Here is an 18,923-nt window from a genome sequence, read left to right on the forward strand (position 1 = left end):
TATATATTTGAAGTCAGACGTTTACATACACTTTGGGTGAATTCTTTAAAACTCAGTATAAAATCTGCTAACATCTACTTTACCCAGGGCAAAACTAATTTTTTCCAACAATGTTCACAGAAAGATAATTTCATTTTTTATTGACTATATCACAATTCCAGTGGTTCACAAGTTTACATACACATAAGTTTACATGCCTTTAAACAGCTTGATAAATTCTCAAGCATTTAGGCAATCTGACAATTAGCTTCTGATTCCCAATTAGCCTAACTGGAGTCAATCTCACTGCTTCTTTGCTTGACATAATGGGAAAATCAAATTGTGGACCTCAACAAATCTGGTCCATCCTTTAGAACAATTTCCAAATGACAGAAGGTTTCACATTCATCTGTACATACAATAATATGCAATTATAAACACCATGGGACCAAACAGTTGTCATACCACTCAGGAAGGAGATGTATTCTGTCTCCTTGAGAAGAACATACTTTGGCATGAAATGTGCAAATCAATCCTAGAACAACAGCAAAAGACTTTGTGAAGATGCTGGAGGAAACAAGTAGACCAGTTATCTATATCCACTGTAAAATGAGTCCTATATCGACATAACCTAAAAGGCTGTTCAGCAAGGATGAAGCCACTTTCCCAAAGCCACCATAAAAAAGACAGATTGCAGTTTGCAATGGCACATGGGGACAAACATGCTACTCTCTAGAGAAACGTCCTCTGGTCTGATAAATCCAAAATCAAACTATTTGGCCATAATAATCATCATTATGTTTGAAGGAAAAAGGGTGAAGCCTGCAAACTGAAGAATGCCATCCAAACATGGGGGTGGGAACATCATATTGTGAGGGTGCTTTGCTATAGGAGGGACTGGTGTATTTCACAAAATAGATGGCATCATGAGGAAGGAAAATTATGTAGACATACTACAGCAACATCTCAAGAGTTCAGCAAGTAAGTTGAAGCTCAGTCGTAAATGGGTCTTCCAAATGGACAATGACCCCTCCAAAGTTGTGACAAAATAGCTTATAGGACAACAAGGTCAAGGTATTGCAATGGCCATCACAAAGCCCTGACCTCAATCTGATTGAAAATTTGTAGGCAGAACTGAAAAGGATGATATATATTTATATCAGTTTTTTATGCAAATATCCACTTGCAGGTACTCTGTTAATCAGTCTCTTAACACACAGTGAACATATTTTATACAGATTTATAGTTACTTACCTGAAGTGATCTTCAGATTATTACTGGCCAATACCTCTTTTGGATTTCTTTCACATAAAGGAAATATGCAAATATACAGCATGTGACGGCAATGCACACCACCACTTGGGCAAGTTATGTGAGTGTTAGTGAAAATGAGTACCAGAAACTTGGGGAAAAAGATGTTCTTATATTTTTTTATCATCTCTGTTAACTGGTTATTTGACTCTATTATTAGTGACAACACATACATATTTTAATTATATATAAAAAAAAAAAAAAAAAAAAAAAAAAAAGGAAGGTCCAGGAAAAAATGCAGAAAGTGAGAACGAAAACTATGGGATAAACTACAACTATTCCTTGATGAGTGTTAATCTCCATTTATATCAGCTCAAATCAACACTTGCATTATCACTGATAAATAATTAAAATGACTTATTTCCAATAAAGCACACATATATAGCAATTGAAAGCCAATATATAACAAAGTTTTGTTTTTTTGCGCATCTGAACTCATATTAACCAATATTATCAATCAGAGTACTAATGTGTAGGGAGATAAAAACCCAATATAGTAAGTGTTGATAAGGAGGGTAAGTAATGTACAGAAAGAAAGTTTAGAAACATTCTGTAAGGTATGACAAAAAGTTAAAATAATAAAAGTATGACTATCAAGTGCACTTCACTAAGAATCTTAAATGAATTTGTGTTATATATTAAGTTTTTCCAAGAAATAGTATCCATCATGCAAAATCGTTTTAAGAAAACATACCGAATCTTTCTCAGCTGTTCTACTTCAGTCTGCAGGCTCTCGATCTTGTCCCCAAATTCTTTCTTGAATAGTCTGTTAGCTTCTTCTGCTGACTGCCGTTCTCTTTCTGACTGCCGCAATCTGAATTTGAGCCATATGAACTTGTGGTAAAAACAAAAGTCATGGTAGGAAGGAAGGTCTGGGTTAACCAAAAAAAAATAATGAAATAACCCAAATGGATAACTTAAATACATGGAAGTAATAACCAATGAAAGACTCTAGTAAAAAGGTGAATCAGGCAGATTGTTTTTAATCTTGACTTTATTATGCTATTTTACTACAGTTTACAGATATGAGTCAGGCTAACATAATTACACTTTTCAAAATTATTTAAATATAGTATCAGCTCAGGCATTATTTTAGTAAAAAAAGAAAAATGAATAAAAAAAAATTACAAATAATTTGACCTTTGTCATGGCTTTGCAATGAACCAGTCATATTTCAGTTCATATGTAGCCTTCTTTCATTTGCTGTATTTGTTAAAAGTACTGCATTTACTGTAATTAAGCAAAATGATCAGTGTATGCTCATTAATGCCATGTAGCTAAAATAGTTCCATTATAACTGTAAAATGCTTGTGACAAAGATTTGCTGCTGTAGGTATACATAAATTATATTTATGCAATAAATTAAAATGACAGTTCTGAGTAATTTCAAAAGGCTTTATTTGAAAAAAAAAAAAATCACTGAACAACTGGCTTAAAATCTGGTGTTTTTTAGTTCAACACTTTTACATTTTAATATAAATGTATTGTACTAATCTTAAATGTGCTTATGAAATAAATTTCTCTTGATTTTTTTTTTTAATTCTTGATTTTATAATACAACTGCCATGATTGCTCTGTAAGAAACAAAAGTAATTTTCTTAGCAAACACTTTCTCCAGACGTAGCTTTTCTTAATTCCACAAGCAATTGCAGATATCAGAAAATATTTCTTCCTTATTGTCATTTGAAAATGCATAGCCTAACAGTATCAGGAAAACGTGATGTTGAAGATATTTAGTTATCAATTAACATTACAATCTTTTGAATAGTTTAGCCTTTTATTTGATAGGTACACTTTCTACAGTATCCAATATTTGGTATTTATACACGCTCTGCACTGGACCCTAAAACAATGTAAACGTAGTTTTAAAACTAAAAGCCTGTATTAGTAAGAAGAAAAAAAAGAAAAAAACAAAAACAAACTGAAGATAAAACGGCAGAAGCACGGAGTTTAGTTTTATTTGTTATGCAAATAGGAAAACATATTTCTATGAAACTAAGGAATTTTTTTAACAGTTGACAAAGGGATACTGTACTTAGCAACTGATACTCAATTCAGGACTATTATTGTATTTCCAACATAATTCAAATTTATTTTTATTAAAGAAAATCCAGACCACCGAAATTAACTAATACATTTTTTGAATTAATTTGTTTGCAGCAGAATTGATGTGTCTTGCCTGTTTCACCATATTTTTTTCACTATTAAAAACAAAAAAGGAGAATGAGAGAAATGAAAATGATACAGTATAACAAAACAGAAAAATATGATAAACAGAGAAAAAAGGAAAAAAAAATTAGGATGGCAGTCTAAAACACTTCTTAATATTCTAAATAAATTAAATCAAGAATTACGGGAAGGCAAAAGAAAATATTCCATTTATAGCAATTAAGTGATAAACTGTCACAAATAAACATTGCGACACATTTCTATGAAATGAAAGAGGTTGCAGCACTCCAAATTGCACAAAACAATTAATATGACAAGTTTATATTAAAAATATCACTGAGCTTATGAATTATCAACAAAACAATTTTTCAGAGGGAAATGCTCACTTCTAATATAAGATTTTGTCATTTAAAAACTTAAACAGCATGCAGAAGAATTTAATTTTCTCATTACAGAACCACACAAAAAATTACCTTTTAAATCAAAGTGGCTAATTTCACCCTATAACATTTTTTTAAAAAAAAGTATAACAAAAAGTATAACAACATCTTGCATATCATTTTACTACATGTGCAACACATGGCAGAAGGTTACAAAAAGAGATTTTATATCAAGAAAAAATTGTGCTCAAATTAGCAATCATTCAGGCCAGTAAGCATGTCTTAAACAATTACTCTAAAATTCAGAGATGATCATTAACAAAATCAAGTGTTTCTCTGGATAAAAAGGTAGAAAGATAATAATTTTTAAACAATTTTGAATCCTGGAAGCATGCAATGATATCAGACAGCTAAGTAAATAGAAAGGATTTCATAGTTTGTCACAGACTTTATACTAATATTAAGACTTGAATAACTATTATAGAGTTTCATATTATGCAGAAAATAGTTACTCCTGTCAAGTACAAGAAACAGTAATGCACAACTTAATGCACAGGTCAGTCAGATGTAGGAGGAGAACATGAGAGAAACAGTCATGAAGAGAAGGACAAAATGTACACATTCCACATAGAAAATGACTGGAGTCATATCTCCTGGAAATGTGAGATAACAGCATTCTTCACTATGCCACCAACCTGCTCTCCTACAAAAACTACAACCTAGATAAAACTGAATGAATATTTAACTGAAACACCAACAGTTCTCTAATATTACTCTTCAGTTAAACCAGCTCATCCTGTGAGAACCCTGAAAGACCTTTATGAAACAACATGAGGCATGTACTTCCTCTGATAATGTAGTCTTTAGGAAATGAGAACATTAAATTCACATGCACTATATCATATTTAGCAAAAGCAAAGCTCAGTTGGTGTATTTATAGTGCACAGTTGTATTAAGTTGTTCCAAAATATTTTTTTTTATAGTTACAGCTACTTCTCCTTTGTATCTGTAATAATAAATCTAGAACTGCTTATGGTCTTTGTTGCTATTCTGAAATTGTAGTTTTCCTTACTTAAGCTTATTTATAAAACATATAATTTATTTTTTACTAGGATTATTTTTTATTTTAAACACTGAAGTTACCTTCTAACATCAGACTTAATAACTATGACAAAAGTACCATAGGATACAAATATACTTTTTTTAGTGCACCTGGTCAGTTTTAACAAATGATCTACAGAGATTTAATTTCTCCATAAAATCACAGTAAGACTACATTATTAATATCATATATAGTAATGGAAGTTTGTTACCTTTGTTCCAGCTGTTTAATAGCTGTAGTCATTCTACTTGCTTGGTCCTCTAGACGTTTGATAATTTCACTTTTCTGTTGTATCACAGTATCAGAACTCTGCAGAATAAGTCCCAATAAATATAAAATGGTTAATATAATTGCTATAAAGATAATGTGTATAAAATATCTTATATTGTGAACATTGTCATTTTGCAACAGGTGAAAAGAATAAAAACATGTTTTCCTCATAGAGCTTGATGCCACAAATTAGAAACAGTACCTACAGTTCATTAAAAAGGTATGCAACTCTTGGATTGGGGCATGTAGACCATCTAGTTTTCACAGATTAGGGTTAACCCATCCATTCTATAAATGTGGGCTAGGTTAGCTTAAATAGCCTACTGTGTGGAAGTGTGCACGAGTGAAACCTTCCAAAGGCCTGCTGCCCCATCTTCAGTAAAAATTCTGCCAGGATGTGATCGGACTCCCTGTGGCCTCTTAAAATAAACAGGTTTTAGAAAAAGGATAAATTGGAGGACAGCATGCTGGACTTTCTGTAATTTGAAGTTTGCATATAAAAATAAAATGATTTAAATGATAAAGGGCATTTTTTTAAAAAAAATAAAGTGCCTACAAAGTTAACCTATGTACAGGAACTCAAATGTGCATCCGTCAGTTTATTCAGTTGAGGGCCACGAGGAGCTGAAGACAACCCACCAATATTAGGTGTATAAGGCATACACCCACATTCATAAGGGAAATTTACAGTTTCTAATAAACATACAATACTGTGTAAGTGCCAAGCAGGATTGTCTGGCATCCTGACCAGGTTGAGCACAGAACCCTTACCTGGACGAAAGGACAAGGGGGCAATAGGGAAAAGCTCTTAATTTTGAATGTTTTTATCCAACAGCCACTAGATGGCAGCATCCCAAGACTGCAGTAATCATGTGGAACCCTGCAGGGCATGATGGGAGTTTTTGTGCTGAGAGTCAGCCCTGCAGGGTCCCATGTGAGCTGCCAGGGGGTGCTGCAGGGATTCAAGATCCGTACTTTTCAGGACTTCCGCCTGGCATTGAAGTGCTTCCTTCTGGCTATGCCCTGGCACCGGAAGTATTCTCGGGTCTGAAATAAAAGGAAGTCGTCCAACCTCCTGTGGTGAGCCAGAATTGGGATGAAAAAAGTCAATGCTCACTGGAGTGAGGGGATGGAGAAAGAAAGGGCACTAGGAGGAAAGAAAAATTATTTATACTTGTGCTTGTGTGACCTGGGGGAAAACTTTTGTGAGGTATTTTTATAATAAAAGCCTCTGTTTGAACCCGTGACTATCGGTGTTTCTGTTGTTTCGAGGGTTTGGGGCGCCACACAACTGTAACATTTTAATACCAGTGAAAGAAATAGTGTCCCCAAATAACACATGCACATGTCTCCATTGTTAAACACCTGTGATTTATGAGAAAGCTCTTGGTTCAATGTCTTGAGATCATCAAGCTGTTGCCTCAACGCCACCAATGCATCTTGCTTCTCACAGATATCTTTTTCCAACATTTTCATGGACAGTTCCATTTCTTGCTTCATACCAATCTGTACTTCTAGCTCCTTCTCAACATCCTATAAAACAAGGAAAAATTAAAAACCATCTCTCCTATATTCTCAGCTTTATTCACATTAAGAGTTCTATTTGAAAAACATCTGAAACTGAAATGTATTCATGAGGTAGTTATAAACAGATGCTAGCTTTCAATATCATGTCTGTCTGTAACACAATGCAAAAAAGATGTACTTTAATTTCATGTAGGTTGAGACCAGCAGAATAAAGCTTAATGAGAAATTAAACAAAGCAAAAGAAAAAAAGTTAACCATTTGTGAGCAAAAATGTTATTTAATATAGTAATGGAGTAAAGCATATTATTGTAGATATTTTTATTACAGAAATTATCTCAATATAAAAGAAAAAAGTGAAACCATAAAAAATCTTATTTAAAGACAAAATCGGCTTGGAAGATGCAACACTCATTTTATATGTTCAAAAACATATGTTATATAAAATACACAATTATGTGGGGTCTTATAATAAAACAAAGCAAAACATATTTTAGTAGATGTATGAATGTTTTTGAAACAAAAAAGTTTTTTTTCCCCAATTGCTTCATATATAAGCCAAGAATTGTCTTCATGCTGGTTTAAATAAAAGTACTTTCCAGGCGTTAATTGTTTTTAAGACTGATGTCTTGTGTTTTTGTATCCAGCTTGTAGAAATAAAACAAGTTATTCCTCATTTCTATTTGTTTTAAAATTACATTTTAAAATTAAAAATAATGCTTTTGATGCGTAAACCACTCCATAATTATTCAGCAGTTACTCTTGTGCAAAGAATTGTGTTGCTTGTATTGTACTGCATGTAGAAGGTAGTTCATGGTTAACTTTGCATTAAAAAGGCAAATGCACACCCACATACAAATATACCACATGACATAAGACCAAAATGGTTTTCAAAGACATAGAGGGAATATAATATTAATCATTACCTTAGACCTATTTGCTTTTTCCTTGTAGTGGAGCCTCAACTTGACTTCCGCCATTCCTGTTAACTGCTATTTCTTAATAACATTACAAACTGAGGAAACAGCTACCTAAAAACGCTTTGCTATCTTTTTGTAGCCTTCTGCTGCTTTGTAAGCATAAATTATTTTATTTTTCAGAGTGCAGTGCTGCTGCTTACAGGAGCCCATGGCTGCTGATTGTTGAGAAAAGGTTTAAGAAGGAAGAAAATTTACACAGCTTTGCAGTTTGCATCATCTGGGCTTTCTTAACAATGACTGTGAACGAGTCATTGCTCTAAATAGCTAATTAAGGTCTGAGGCCTTCGTAAGAGTTATCCAAGACCACAAACATCTTGGGGTGCCAAAACTTTCAAATGGTGCTCCTTTCCTTTTTTCGCTGTACAATTGTACAAAACAAAAATAATACATTAAATTTGCATAAAATGCTGAAAAGAAATATGTTACCTATAACTTTATGCCTTTAGGTGGTCAGATCATCTGCTGCTCACTTAACTATTCACAGTAACATTCATTTTAGGCAAGGGTGTATATAGACCCTTTGCTATTGTCACCTGTGAAAGAGTTTCTGCTGCATCATGGCAGAGGTCTGTGAAAGCAGAATGAATGGATGCTGTTCAAGTCTTTGGTAGTGGACACAGCTGTAAGAAAGTGAGGTTTAAGAAAAAAACAGCCACTGGACTTGCAGGTGGACTGCAACCGTGAGAGAAGTTATTAAATTAAACAAGGACAACCTCTAAATATTGTCAGCAAAATGGTCTCCCGTTTTGACTAAGATTTAAAGGCAGGTCAGGAACTAGCAGCTGCATTAGTGGCTGAAACAAAGGCAACTGCATGGAAGTAATTTGTTGAGGCCATAGAGTAGGGTCTTTAAAAGAAACCGCAGAAAAATTCTGCAAAATATAAATATATATCAACCCCTTCGAAATATTCCCTTTTTTTTTTTTTTTTTTGCTTTACAGCCTTAAATGAAGACACACACAAAAACTATTTCTTCCCGGCTTTACTTACTCAATGCAACCTATAACATCAAAGTGAAAGATATCACAGCTATAGTTCAGAAAAATTATAAAAAATCAAAAACAAGACATACTGAGATTAATAAAGGATCACGCCCCCCAATGTCAATATTTTGTTGAACCACCTTTTGTTTTAGTGACAGCCTTGAGTCTGTTGGGATACTAAGTTCGGTCAAATTGGATGGTGAGTATTGGTGGACTGCTACCATGTTTCCCCGAAAATAAGACCTACTCCGAAAATAAGCCCTAGCATAATTTTCAGGCTGCTCTGTAATATAAAACCTACCCCAAAAATAAGCCCTAGTCAGGATCGTCAGCTGAAAAGTAAGGCGCCTAAGGCCATGTTTATACTTCACGTGATGCAACGCGTGTGCCTGAAACATCCATTAAATTCCGAGGACACTATGCCACAATATCTCTGAAAAGGATGTTTAATGATTACATCCATCAATTCGGGGATGCACCCATTCCAGCAAGCATTGACGCAAGATAGAAACAAAATACCTGGATGGGGTATCAGCTCATCGCAAGGTGAACACAAGCACACACATACACTAACGTCATTGTGGCTTCACCAAATCCCCAAACCTTCATGTCATGGGTGGGAAAACCGAGCACACTGTGGAAGCCCACCAGGAAAACATGCAAACTCCTGGCAGGGATCATAATGGACGCGACTCCCTGTGAGACAGCAGCGCGACCCATATGTAACTATTAACAGTATTTATTATTTAAATAAAGTTAATGATTTATCTGTAAAATGTAACATACATATTTTAATGCATTTCATCCTGAAAGTGATATCAAGTATAAATCTAAGAATTCTAAACGTGCAGAGAGCTGAAATATTATAAATGTAATGTGTTCTGTGTGGCGATGCTGCTTGCCGCTGCTGTCAGGTCAGGCGGAAGCCCCAGAAGCGCGTAGCAATTTAAAACTGGGTTGGTTTTACGATGACGTTTACGACAGTCAGCTTTAATGATAAAGTAAACTACGAGGTTAAACGAGTTAAAAGCCAAAATTTCCACTTTAATCACAAAATAGATTAAATTAGATTAGATTCATTATGTCCTTATTTTTTTTCTCTGTGACTCAAATACGCCCCCGTACATTCTGATGGTATTGTGCAGGTGAAAAAAAAAAAAAAAAAAGACGGCACAAAAGATGGTAGTATATGAGACTTTTAAAATATATTGTGTCAATACTTTGGGGAATATGCAACGATTGTATATCAAAGCAACATGAATACATTTGTATGTCGCCATTTTGCTTCACCACATCGAACCATTCATCCAACATTGAAGCACGCACATCGATCCTGAAGGATCTTAAAACTGGCTGGATTAGCAAGAAATTCAGGCTGGAATTCAGGGTTTGAATGTGGAGAGTTATGACAATATTTCAGAAGAAGATGACATTACTTAATTTGAATAAATGTATATTGTTGTACATTAATAAAAATAAGATATCCCCTGAAAATAAGCCCTTGTGCATCTTTTGGAGCAAAAATTAATATTAGACCCGGTTTTATTTTCGGGGAAACACGGCATCTACAAATTCTTCCACAGATTTTCAATGGGATTTAGGTCTGGGCTCTGACTGGGCCACACAAGGACATTCACTTTTTTCTCCTTCAGCCACTGTGTGGTCAATTTTGCCATGTGCTTTGGGTCATTGTCATGTTGAAAGGTGAACATTCTACCCATCTTAAACTTTCTGGCAGAGGGTAGCAGGTTTTCCTCAAGAATTTAACGGTATTTTGCCCCATCCATTTTTCATTCTATCCTAATGAGAGCCCCAAGCCCTGCAGCAAAGAAACACTCTCACAACAGGATGCTGCCACCTCCATGCTTTACTGTAGGTATGGTGTGTTGTGGATGGTGAGCTGCATTGGATTTCCACCAGGTGTACCGTTTGGTATTGAGGCCAAATAGTTGAGTAGCATCCACTTGCAGAGCCACAGCACCATACGTCACCGCAGTTTCAGACCCGCAGTTGTAGACCCGCAGTTTTAGACCCAGAAGTGGCGTCACCTTCGTTTCAGGACTGACTTCATAAAATTACTTTTGGAAGGTTTCGGCAGGTCTCGGCAAAGCCCGGAAAGTAACGTTGGGTCAAAGACCCGTTTAGAAACCAAATAAAATGCATCATTGTGAAGTTCAGAGGGTTTCTGCCATCACTTCGTGTCATACATCAAACTAAACAATATGGATCGTTTCTGTGAAATACACTATTAACATTAACGTTGTGTTCGGGTCTGTGGGAACCATTTAACATGTCGACTAAATTAAAATCATCAAGATCTGTACATTCATGAAACGAACTATACAATATAATTAATGTTTACACCACGTTAGAGCTTAGTAAAACGTTAATAATAAAAGTGATTACGTTTTTTAAAATATACTATGCATTTGTGCAATATTGTTCTAAACCAATTTAGAATAAACATTTAAGCCAATCTAATATTTTTAAACATGTATGTGAAGAAAACGGCAATACATATTCTACACTGAATTATGCAATATATTAATTGCCTTATATAGAACTGCTCTAGTTTTTGTCACTTATTATTATAAACAATGGGCCATCAAAAGAAAAAAAATAAAAATACTAATAAGAACACAATTTATTTATATAGCACCCTGCCCAAAATTCAAAAAGAACAACAGGACCTATATAACATTGGCCACAAATAATATCTTCACTAAATAAAGATAAATACAGGATATACAAAACATTCAAATAGAATAAAAGACAATAATGCAGACTAAAATACAACATATAATACTATAAATTATTGTTTTTGATTTCCCAACACCAGACCCCCAGTGGGCAGTACACCAGTGAAAACAAGACACTGGTAGAAATTTGTGTGTATCATTTGCACAGTGGATGAGCACATCAGGAAGTCGCCTTTGTTACTTGATCTACTGTCATGAGACAGAGGACAATGAAGTAACTTATGGAATTAACTTATGAAAAAATGTCTGCAGGGACTTTATTCTGCACTTTAAAAATGACTTTTTTTATTTTCAAAACTACCCAAGTATTACTTTTTAAATTAAGTATATAATGATTAGGCCCAGTGAGTAGTGAGCAGTTTTTGTTGTTATCAAAATATCTGCAGTGACAAATTGTGTATTTTGGTAATTACTGGTCATTACTTATCTCTAAAAATACCTGCTTGTTGTAAGTTATGACTGAGAAATTCACTAACTTTTATTTAGTAAAAAAAACATACAGGCTGTTTTTGAAATGGCATATTAATTATGTAGTAGGCTTTTAAAAATATATAACTGCACTAGCAACAAATAGGATTTTATTAATAAATTTAAGGTCTAAAACAAGTACCTTTGCGAAGACTGCAGCAAATGTACAAGACGGTAATCATCATACTATGTATAGGGCAACCCTCACTTATTCTAATGGTACACTCCAAGGAATAAAGATTGAAAAGCACTACTTCGAAGTGTCTGAAGGTGAAAGATATGCTAACTACAACACATAACATGAAAAAGTCAGCCGAGGTGGAACTAAAGCAAAGATATTTGGCTTTATTTGAAAAGACTGCATCACACATTAGAGTATGCTAACTTTCAACAACTTTCACTACACATCAGTAAAAACAGCATTCTTCGGACACATTTGTTCACTTGTTTTTGATTGTTTCTTCAATGTACTGCAATGTTAATAAAATTATAGTAAGTAACTAGGGGGCTCCGCCCCCTGCTCGCTTCGCTCGCCAACCCCTGGCGTTGGGGCATGACAAAGAGTGAGATGTATGAATTAGATATAGAATAGTGTGCAGGTTTGGATGATGCCTATATAAATACAAAATAGAGTGTTTGGCATAGAGTAATGTTTTATTGGAATATTTCTCTGTATACAACATTAGTAGAAAAGATGGTGTCTTGTCTTTGAATGAGTCTTCCTTGGCATGGATCATTTTTAACTTTAACTTTAACGTGAGATGAACGTCGAACACATGAGAAGGCAACATAAAGTTGTCCATGTCCAAAAACGGGTTCAGAGAGGTAGATGCCAACCTTGTCCATGGTTTGTCCTTGTGATTTGTTGATGGTCATGGCAAATGCAGGTTTAATGGGGAACTGTCGGTGTTTCAATGTAAAAGGTAATTCTAGGTCAGAACTCGTAAGGTCAATTCCAAGAATGAGAACAGTATTGTTAGCATGTGAATCTGAAAGAACTGTTGCTTGAATAACATCGTGTGTTATGGTGTTGACGACTAACCGTGTGCCATTGCATAAACCCTGTTTAGTGTTAAGGTTTCTTAATAGCATGATTATTGTTCCGTTTTTAAGGGTAAGGTTGTGTTGTGGTCATCCGTCCGGGTTAATAGTGTTCAAATATTCTAAGGGGAAATTCAGATGTCATTGTCGTCATCAGAGTCAACTTTGTCAGAGCTTAGAAAGAGCCGTGTCTCTCCAGGAAGTAATGAAATGACCTGGTTATTAATGTGATTAACATTAATATTTTTTGGACATAATATAGTGCGTTGTGTTAACCACATATGCGAAAGCAGTATGGGCCATTGCCTTTTGGTGGCCTGATATGTACTCCGGTAGATGCAAAAGCAAATGAACTATTGTAGGATCTAATGCAGTTCCTAAAGTTTTTACTTTCAGGCACATCGTTAGTTAGAAGCTTCTGTAGATATTCAGGATATGAATGTAAAGGAGGCAGTCTAATCTGCCCCTTTTGACAACAACGTGTAATTTCATTATTTGTATTGCCAGTTGTTTCTTCTGTGAAGTTAAGTGAATGACAATGATTGCAAATGACATTCATTAATCCCAATGAATTTTCCTCAATAGTGGACTCATTATTGAAAGCGTTGTCAGCCAACTGGCGTAAGCGTTTAGCAGACGTCTGGCGTTGATGTCTGTGACGGGCATGTTTTGCTTGTGGTGTTTGAGTGCCGCGTTGTTGCATGTCCATTATTTGTGACGCGCTATTTTTGATTTTTAATTGATCCGCCTCCGCTTTGCGCAAAGTCCGTTTCACTCTACGTCGTGCATTGTTTGTATCGTGCCTTGTCCGTTTTTGTATGTCGGTCAGTTGAGCTTTCTGCTTTTGGAGTCCTGCTTGCTTGTTTTCTGGCCGGTCATATGCGCGTTGCTTTGCTCCCTTTTTTGTATGTCTGAGACGCGAGCTCTTTCTTTTGAAATCGTGCTTGTTTCGATGCAGCACTTTGAGACGCGCGCTGTATGTGTCTACGTTCAATGTGTCTGTCCATTTGGGCACGTCTCTGTAACGGGGTTACTTGAGCTTTGCGTTTTTTTGATCCGAAACATTTTTTCTCACGTATTTTCCGAAGCGCGTTGTATGCGCCGCCGTGTATTTTTTTGGTTTCATTCGTGTTCGTGTGTTTGGTCCCGTTATCCGATCCGAATCGTTTTGTACCCGTGACCGTGTATGCATGACTTGTTTGTTCCTCAGCGTGCGAAATATGCATAAGTAATAAGGAGGATCGCACTCACTGTTAATATGGAGCCTTTTCTCCAGTTGAACGGTTAATAGTGCTTTATTTTAAGGAGATCCACCTATGCTGCCTAGTGTGAAGGTTTTGAGATGACGTATGTTTAATTTGGACGTTTCCTTTAGATATGTGGCTTTGGGTGTCACTTCTTATTGATGGGGGTGTGGGTGAGGATTGTTGTTGCGCGAGCGTCTTCTTTCGTTTTGTGTTCCAGGGGCTTGTTGAATCCCCCTCTTTGTGTGTGTCCCGTCCGTTGCTTGTAGGGTGTGTGGGGTGGTTTTGTGTTCTTTTTTTTGTGTTCCAGGGGCTTGTTAAATCCCCTCTTGGTGTGTATCCCGTCCGGTGCCTGTAGGGGGGGGGAGCCTTGCTGTTGTGCGCAAGCGTCTTCTTTTTTTTTGTGTGCTAGTTTCGTGTGCAATGGGTTTCGTGCGGTGCCTGCCTTTGACTACTTTTTTCTTTGCCTTTTCCTTTTTTCTGTGCTTGCGGCGTCTCATTTCTTTGTCCACTCCTTTTTTCTGTGGTCTTGTCCGCCTCTCGCGGCCCTTTCTTGCGCCTGCGCAGTACGTCTTTTTGCGGCTACGGCCCATGGCTGGATGTCCCTGCGTCCATCCGGTTTAGCATTCTCGGTTAGTAATATGGATAATTATATTTCTTTTTAATTTGAATAAAAGATAAAAGGATGGATATTTTAGAAATCCAATAAAAGAACAAGTAAAAGAAATGCTTCTAAATATTTTAGGAAAAAGGCATAAAACAAAGGGTGACCAGGCAGAGATGACATACACAAGTGCCTTCAGGCCAAATGCCTTTAAGTCTTCTATTTGCAATTTACTCCAGGACACTGGATGAAAGTTTGGAGGAGTCTGACATGCAAGAGTGCTACAGCATCTCAATTGCAAGTCCAACTATCAGAACCACTATTGCTTAGAGGTTCCACTGTTACTTTGAGGTGAATAACTCCAAGTGTACTGATAAACCAGTAAGGGAAATTTTTCATATTAATCTGCCCCATGCAAGAGTACAAAAAGCAAAAAGATTGTTTAATAGAGTTTTCATTTACTCAAAGAAAATCAAAATACAGACAATAAACCTGAAATGAATAAACTGCATTAAAAATTACATTAAGATTAAAATGCATGAATATAACTTAAAAACATCTACACATATTAGTACAGGTGCTGGTCATAAAATTAGAATATCATGACAAAGTTGATTTATTTCAGTACCTGGCACCTGCACACAGTGCCAAAGCTACCAGTACCTGGTTTAAGGACCATGGTGTCCCTGTTCTTGATTGGCCAGCAAACTCGCCTGACCTTAACCCCATAGAAAATCTATGGGGTATTGTGAAGAGAAAGATGCAATACGCCAGACCCAACAATTCAGAAGAGCTGAAGGCCACTATCAGAGCAACATGGGCTCTCATAACACCTGAGCAGTGCCACAGACTGATCGACTCCATGCCACGCCGCATTGCTGCAGTAATCCAGGCCAAAGGAGCCCCAACTAAATATTGAGTGCTGTACATGCTCATACTTTTCATGCTCATACCTTTCAGTTGGCCAACATTTCTAAAAATCCTTCTTTTGCATTGGTCTTAATTGATATTCTAATTTTCCAAGATACTGAATTTGGGACTTTCATTAGTTGTCAGTTATAATCATCAACATTAAAAGAAATAAACATTTGAAATACATCAGTCTGTGTGTAATGAATGAATCAAATATACAAGTTTCACTTTTTGAATGGAATTACTGAAATAAATCAACTTTGTCATGATATTCTAATTTTATGACCAGCACCTGTATATTAAAGAACTGCAATTCTGGAAACTACAATGAATGAGCATTTAGTATTTTATGGCAAATTCCATGATGCATAAATTAATCCTGTAAAAGAAAAAAAATTTACAAACTGTCAGTATAGTTGCGACTTCCTTTAAACACTGATATACTGATATTCACAGTAACGTTCACTTTTAGTAAAATATTACATAAAGGAAATGTACCAGGCGTAGTTGAGTTTCTTCTTTCAGCTGTTTCCTTGCTTCACCTAGGACATTTCCATCTGCGCTAACATCCACCTTTAAACAAAAAAAGATGATTAAAATGAAAAAGTATTCTAATACTACATGCATTAACATACAAAGAAAAAAGGTAGATCAGTTTTTTAATTCTACCTTTTTTTAAATTAATTTTATTTAATAGAAATTACTAGCACATCATTGATACTACTTAAGAACAGATTAAAAAAATAAAAATTCATGCATACAAATTAGACAAAAATTATAATTTTTGACAAGTCAATAATGAACCTAATTACAAACTGTAAATATAGTTTTACAAACTTTGCGGTTAGATTCCAAAAAGTATGAACTTTGTTTTACTCGCTCAACTTCCTCTTGTAAAGTTATGATCCTGTTGTTTGCAACTGCAAGCTATTAAGAAAAAGAAAAGTAAATAAATAAATATTACTACTGGTAATAAATTGCAGCTTCAATGGGATTTTAAAAGTTATTTAAAATGTAATACTAACTTCTTCTGTTAACTTTGTGTTGGATTTTTCTAAGGCATCAACTTTGGCCTGCAAGTTATTCACAGAAGCACTATAAAAAAAAAAAAAAAAGGAATATTAAAATCAACTCCGAGATATTATATTTGTATCTCTCTAAATCTCTCTACATATATTTGTATCTTAAAATATACATATACTGTACGGTATTTATATTGTTTAAATTACCCATTCTCAAAGTTGACCACAGTATACCACTGCCTTATCCCAGCACTACTGAATCAACTCCGAAAAGCACAAATGATGATCAAGCACCCAAATATTGAATCCATTAAAATAACAATAATCAATATTTTTAGATGCAAGCAGACAAAGAGAGAAAAAGCAAGCAAGCAAGCAATAAATAAATATATTAATTTAACATAGTCATGCAAATAAACATTTTGTACCTATGAAGTTTTAGTTTTTTTTTTAGTTCACTGGTAAAAAACATTTGATTGTTTTTTTATTATACTAAACAACAACCAGATAGATACTTTTTAAATCTAACAGCTGTGTTTCAAATGAAAAATTTTAGAATTTCTACTTTATTTACTGTCAAATTTACTATCAAATATCACACAGAGGACTTCTTTTCAAGTTATTATGCATTTTTAACATGTATCTGTAAATTAATAACATCATTTTAGCTATGACTTGTACAACGTGCTTTTGGTTTTTACTCAACTAATCATGTGCTCCAGGAGTCCGCTCCTAATGCTACTCTGTATCCATAAGCAGTGCCAACAAAAAGCCATTTTATAGATAGACAATGCTCATCTTAAAAAAACATAACCAAATTGAATACATTTTTAAAAACTGCACTGTATTTACAAAAACAGTATAATTTTTGTACTTACAGATGCAGCGCATTTATTTATTTTATTAAAATAAATATTGTCAGTGGAGGGGTGGCTCTGAGGCTAGGGACTCTGCTCTGATGGGCCCTTGAGCAACGCCCTTAACCTGCAATTGCTGAGCGCTTTGAGTTGTAAGAAAAGCGCTATATAGTGGCAACCCTGCAAGAGAACCACCTCTTTCAACCCTCGCAAACATATCCAGTTTTTAATATCTGGAAAAGATTTGGGATTAAATTGCTCAGAGATCTTTATATAGACAACATCTTTGCATCCTTTAAACAATTACATTCCAAATTTAACCTTCCAGCTACACATTTCTTTTACTATCTTCAAATTAGAAACTTTGTCAAACAGAACCTGCCCGATTTTCCTCATCTCGTACCCTCCACCATGCTGGAAAAAATACTGCTCAACTTCGAGGGCTTAGACACCATTTCTGCAATATATAAAATTTCATTAGAGTCCCTTCCTTTTAAAGATCCAAGAGGACAATGGGAAAAAGATCTCTTAATTAATATATCAGAAAAGGAGTGGAAGGTAGCAATGCAGATAATTCACTTGAGCTCCATATGCGCAAAGCATAGAATTATTCAACTCAAGATTATATATCGAGCTCATCTGTCTCGCTTAAAACTGTCCAAAATGTTTCCAGGGCAAGATCCAACCTACGAACGCTGCAACCAAGCTCCTGCCTCACTGGATCACATGTTTTGGGCATGCACCAAATTAACATCGTTTTGGACCAAAATTTTTAAGTGCCTTTCAGACAGCCTTGGTGTCACAATCCCTCCTAACCCACTAATAGCTGTGTTTGGTGTTCTTCCACATGGTTTTGAAATGGATAAGGACAAGCAAACTGTGCTTGCATTCACTACACTTTTGGCATGCAGACTGATTTTGTTAAATTGGAAGAATCCTAACTCTCCTCTAATAAGTCAGTGGGAAACCGATGATTTATATTATTTGAAATTGGAAAAAATCAGATTCTCAGTTAGGGGATCTGTACAGAATGTTTTCAAAACCTGGCAGGATATAACCAATAATATTTTAGAATAAGAAGAATTTTCTTTTCCTTCTCCATTTATCTTTTTTTGCCCTATTAAACTCAATAATTTAGGCATGTTTACAAGCCGTAAGTATTACTCCTTTGGCCATGCTCTCCTTCTCAGGGGTGGGGTTTGATTTGCTTTCAATCCTATTTTTTGTAAAAATTGATCTATATGTATGGAATGATTACAATAAACTTAATTTTTAAAAAAAGCGCTATATAAATGCAAATTATTATTATTGTCAAGTG

The 18,923-nt window shown here is 35.2% G+C and overlaps 1 protein-coding gene across 10 annotated transcripts in view; it reads right to left on the minus strand.

Annotated features, from left to right (window-relative positions):
• The window catches only part of rufy3 (RUN and FYVE domain containing 3), a 117,346-nt gene that overhangs the window by 17,169 nt on the left and 81,254 nt on the right, over nucleotides 1–18,923 (minus strand). For 6 of the 10 annotated variants that reach the window (XM_028805575.2, XM_028805573.2, XM_028805572.2 and 3 more), the window contains 6 exons: nucleotides 16,752–16,821; nucleotides 16,564–16,653; nucleotides 16,225–16,299; nucleotides 6,577–6,744; nucleotides 5,153–5,250; nucleotides 1,985–2,104 (listed from right to left, as the gene is read on the minus strand). In XM_028805575.2, coding sequence (XP_028661408.1) covers nucleotides 1,985–2,104; nucleotides 5,153–5,250; nucleotides 6,577–6,744; nucleotides 16,225–16,299; nucleotides 16,564–16,653; nucleotides 16,752–16,821 — 621 coding nt within the window. Of the gene's footprint in view, nucleotides 1–1,984; nucleotides 2,125–2,266; nucleotides 3,492–5,152; nucleotides 5,251–6,576; nucleotides 6,745–16,224; nucleotides 16,300–16,563; nucleotides 16,654–16,751; nucleotides 16,822–18,923 lie in introns of those variants that run through there. The other 4 variants (XM_028805581.2, XM_028805582.2, XM_028805583.2 and 1 more) reach the window with 2 other exon arrangements.

Source organism: Erpetoichthys calabaricus, chromosome 7 (assembly GCF_900747795.2).
Source record: "Erpetoichthys calabaricus chromosome 7, fErpCal1.3, whole genome shotgun sequence".
NCBI classification, from domain to species: Eukaryota; Metazoa; Chordata; class Cladistia; order Polypteriformes; family Polypteridae; genus Erpetoichthys; species Erpetoichthys calabaricus.